This window comes from Rattus norvegicus, chromosome 3, assembly GCF_021556685.1.
Source record: "Rattus norvegicus strain SHRSP/BbbUtx chromosome 3, alternate assembly SHRSP_T2T, whole genome shotgun sequence".
NCBI lineage: Eukaryota > Metazoa > Chordata > Mammalia > Rodentia > Muridae > Rattus > Rattus norvegicus.
In genome coordinates, this window is record NC_141536.1 from 72,101,800 (window position 1) to 72,106,547 (window position 4,748).

Genomic DNA, 4,748 nt, shown 5'->3' on the forward strand with positions numbered 1-4,748 from the left:
CCATCACAGTGTTCAGGTACCTAAGAGCTACTCTCCTAAGGTGGGTTCCTATATCTCTATATCTTTAGAAACAGAGTAAAGCAAAATAATTTCAATTTACCTCTTTATAAATAGATATTTCTGTGATGATCCTTCTGGCTCGATTAAAGAAATTACTAGGTCTAATGAATGAAAATAATTTTTAAACAGATTCACAAGTCTTAAATATCTTCAGAGTATCAGCAACATAGCATTTTGACTATTTTAATTTAGTCTTCGTTGATAGGAAAGCCTTATTTCTTCTTATTTAATACCCATACATATATATGTAAGAGATTTAAATATAAAATATAAATGGTTGGTTTAATGTGCTACAAATAATGTATGACATGTCAATGAATTATGAATACATTCCATATTATTTACATAATCAAAAGAGGCAAAAGTCCTATCATTTTACTTTTACTATCTATCTAAACACATGTATACATAAATATATGCACACACTTTACATATGCAATGAAAATTCATATATTTACAAGTAATAAGCAGATACATTTTATAGCATTTATTAGACTTCATTGAAATTACTGGTTTTCATTGTGATGAAAGTTTGAGTACTGAAATCCAACTGTATATGATGAATTCTTTGGATACTGCTTATTTTTAGACATCTAACACATCAATAGCATTATTCATTGGTTGCAGACTACTGCTATGGTTGGGTAAGGGGTACTACTTAAAACATAATAGATTATACAATCAAAGATGTAATAAGTTTTATTTTATGTCTCAGAAAATGATAGAGAAATAAAACATAGATCAAGAAAAATTTGGCTAGTTTTGAAACCATATAAACACAACAACAAAACTGTCAGATTCTATATTTATGTTTATTTGTGAATATACAGATTATATATATTATCTAATATACTATATATACTATATAATGAAGTGTTGCTGTCAATTTGCGATTGAGGGCATGAAAGTGGTTTGATGTAACATAACAGGTGTAGCTGGAGTAAGGAAAGGGAGGGAGAAATGGTAGAAGTTTATTTCAATTAAAGAGATTTTAAAATATAATAAAAAACAAAACAAAAGTGACTAACCATTCATTTGTTAGTATTAAATGTTTGTGTTCTACATTTTTATGATTAAACATATTTAGTTATTAGAGTTATCAATCGTTATCTCTAAACCAATAAAATGATTTTATCATCGTGTGTTCTTTCAAGAATAAAGTCCTCTAAAAGTATACCCTGAGTCTAACATTTGTATTTATTTCTTATTGTACAAAAATCAAAAGAGAATGAGTATATCTAAATCTTTCTAATGTAAATTAACTTAAAACTTATATACATTAGAGAATATGTATAAAGTCCTGTACCCTAGAGGTGGATAGTTTCTTGACTCTATTCCAGATATTGGTCATTTTGTAATAGAAAATAGGTTAAGAAAATGTTGCAGAAAAGAAACAGGACTCAAAAAATTATATAGTATACATTAGATGAGAAATGAATTAATTAAATTCTACCTTATATACTGTTGATATCTGACAACAAAATGATTTTTTAATATTTTTATTTATAGACTGAAAGAAAGAATGGATATAGGAAACTGTTCCTTGAATGAATTCATTTTTGTGGGAGTTACCAATAACCCAGAGATGAAAGGGACGCTGTTTACCATATTTCTCCTCATCTATTTTATAAATCTTCTGGGGAATCTTGGTATGATCATTTTGATCAGAATGGATCCCCAGCTCCACACACCCATGTACTTTTTCCTGAGCCACCTCTCTTTCTGCGATCTCTGCTATTCCACAGCAATTGGTCCCAAGATGCTGGTAGATATGTTTGGTAAAAACAAGTCGATTCCCTTCTGGGGCTGTGCTCTGCAGTTCTTCATTTCCTGTACATTTGCAGATTCTGAGTGTGTGCTGTTGGCAGTCATGGCCTTTGATAGATACCAGGCCATTAGCAACCCCTTGCTCTACACAGTAAACATGTCCAGCAGGGTGTGTTCTATGCTCATGGCTGGAGTTTACCTGGTGGGAACATCAGATGCTTTGATACATACAACTTTGGCATTTCGCTTATGTTTCTGTGGGTCTAATGAGATCAATCACTTCTTCTGTGATCTACCTCCACTTTACCTTCTCTCCTGCTCAAATACTCAAGTAAATGAGTTAGCACTATTTACTGTTTATGGCTTCCTTGAACTGAGCACAATCTCAGGAGTCCTTGTTTCTTACTGTTACATCATTGCATCAGTCTTTAAAATCCGTTCAACTGAAGGGAGGCTCAAGGCTTTCTCCACCTGCACATCTCACTTGACCGCAGTTGCTATTTTTCAAGGAACTCTACTCTTCACATATTTTCGACCAAGTTCTTCTTACTCCCTTGATCAAGACAAAATGACATCTCTATTTTATACCCTTGTGATTCCTATGCTGAACCCCCTGATTTACAGCTTGAGAAACAAGGATGTGAAAGAGGCCGTGGAGAAAATGAAAAACAAAAGATGCTTTTAAATATTTATTCAGAATGCATACCAAATTTCTTTACTCACATAAAACTTGTAACTTTTTGTTATGTTTTCCAGGCTGGCTTTGACATTGTGGATCTTTGCCTCAGTCTTCCACATATATTTATCTTTAATTTATTAAATTAAATGTAATAAATTTATGAAATTACTTATATTTTACTCTTCTCATTTTGACAGCTTTTTTGAGTATCAAAATATGAAAACATTATTTTCATCAGTCAAACTAATAAACCCATACCTGTTCGCATAGCATGATGTAGCAAATTGTAGTGTCTCAAAGTGAAGTTGGGCTACAAAATTTGGCTCTTGATAAAACTATGAACATTGTATTATACTAGATACTTCAATGTATTTTGCATTTTTTTTTTTGTGGTATATCATCTTTCATCTGTTGTTATAAAGGCAATCGTCTAATCTAAGTCATGGGTAAAACCTATATGAACAAACTAATAGGTCTTCATCACCTTCAAAATTGTCATAGAATATAGTCTGCAAGAGTATTTATTAAGTTAATATATAAATACAGTTTTCAAAAAACCATCAATGTTGACAAAAATACCCTGTCACATATCTAAAAATATATTTACCTGTAGGGAACCATAGAGCTAGCTTAACCTTGCTACCTTGGCAGGAATCAAATTTTGAAGTAAAGGCCTTGACTTCTAAGGAATAATGTGCCTTTCCCTTCCTGGGAGATTGACACAGTCCCTCAGGCAGTGGAATATTCAGGCTGCTTTGTGTTTCTCTGTATGTTACCTTGGAAGTCAAGAACGCATAGAAGTTTTGATAGGACAATTGGCCTTAGATACTAATCTTGAGTACTCTATACAGTTTGCAAATATCACAGCATCCTGGCATTTACAACTATATTGATCCTGTCAATTTCCATTTTATTGTTTCTGAAAAAGGTATAAAACATGCCTGATTGCTGTCAATGAAATTGCCACTGTTTATGTTTTGCTGTGGATTCTCCAACTGTCCCGTTTTCATTCCTGTCCCTCATATCAGATGACCTTGACCTGGCAAGTAAGGGCAGACATTAGAAGATAACATTAGGGGGTTGGGGATTTGGCTCAGTGGTAGAGCGCTTGCCTAGCAAACACAAGGCCCTGGGTTCGGTCCCCAGCTCCGGAAAAAAAGAAAAAAAAAAAAAAGAAGAAGATAACAACAATTTTAGGCAGAGTATCTGGGAATTGTAAAAGTCTTATGGGCTATTTATCTATTTAATTTTGAGACTTGCAGATGGTAAAAGTAACTTAAGAGCAAAGAAAAGGGCCTTCGTAAAGGGCATGGTTACATGGACTGTAATGAATGTCAAATTTCTCAGTTGCTTCTCTTCCCCTCCCTGCCCAATTCATTGCCTGAGTTAAAGGATCCTTTGATTTGTTAAGTCATAAACAATCATCTTGCGAATGCTTTGTTCACTGTAACACAATTTGTGTCAGATATTTTTTCATCATAAGGATGTAGATATTCTTTACTTAAGGACCGATTCTGCAATTCATATTATAAACAATTGCATTGCATGTTTTACATGAACTGGGGAAAGGTAGAAAATATCAGTTATATGCTAAAGTGTTGATTAAGCCCATTTAAATATATAAACAAAACAAACATAATTCACACTTGTAATACCCGCAGCAGTAAAATAGCAATTGCTTATCCATAACTCCTGAACTGCTTAAAGATTCTCTTGAAATCCACTATGTGAGACTAAAATAAATTAATAGTGATAAATGAATTATTTTCTTAGGGATGTTCTTCAAAAGCTTTTTTTTTTTTTCTTTTTTTGGTCTTTTTTTCGGAGCTGGGGACCGAACCCAGGGCCTTGTGCTTCCTAGGCAAGCGCTCTACCACTGAGCTAAATCCCCAGCCCCAAGCTTTTTATATTGTATTGATGTTAGTTGGCTGGCAATGCAGACGTAAATTTGCTGAATTGAATGGAATCATTGCTAAAGTGCTACCTTCTTAGCAACAATAAGCAAAGAGAAAGATGGAGATGTCAATGTTTTCTGCTCTACACAAGGGTGGGTTTTAACAAGGTCATCTTGTCTAGTACAAATCAGAAAGATCCAGTGAGGTGGGTGGGTGGGGGTGTTCTTCAGGCCTTCCTAGGCTGAGGACCTTAGGATTCTTGTTGACAGGATAGCCCTCAGAGGAAGTAAGGAGTCAATGGGAGGGAGGCAGTCATGTAATGGCCAGGGGAAGTTAGCAGCTCTGAC

The 4,748-nt window shown here is 34.1% G+C and overlaps 1 protein-coding gene across 1 annotated transcript; it reads left to right on the top strand.

The window, feature by feature from the left end:
• The first annotated feature begins 1,582 nt into the window (after positions 1-1,582).
• On the top strand, positions 1,583-2,512 carry Or5w22 (olfactory receptor family 5 subfamily W member 22). The gene is given in 1 exon segment (NM_001000664.1): positions 1,583-2,512. A coding segment is annotated over 1 exon segment (930 nt).
• The last annotated feature ends 2,236 nt before the right edge of the window (positions 2,513-4,748 follow it).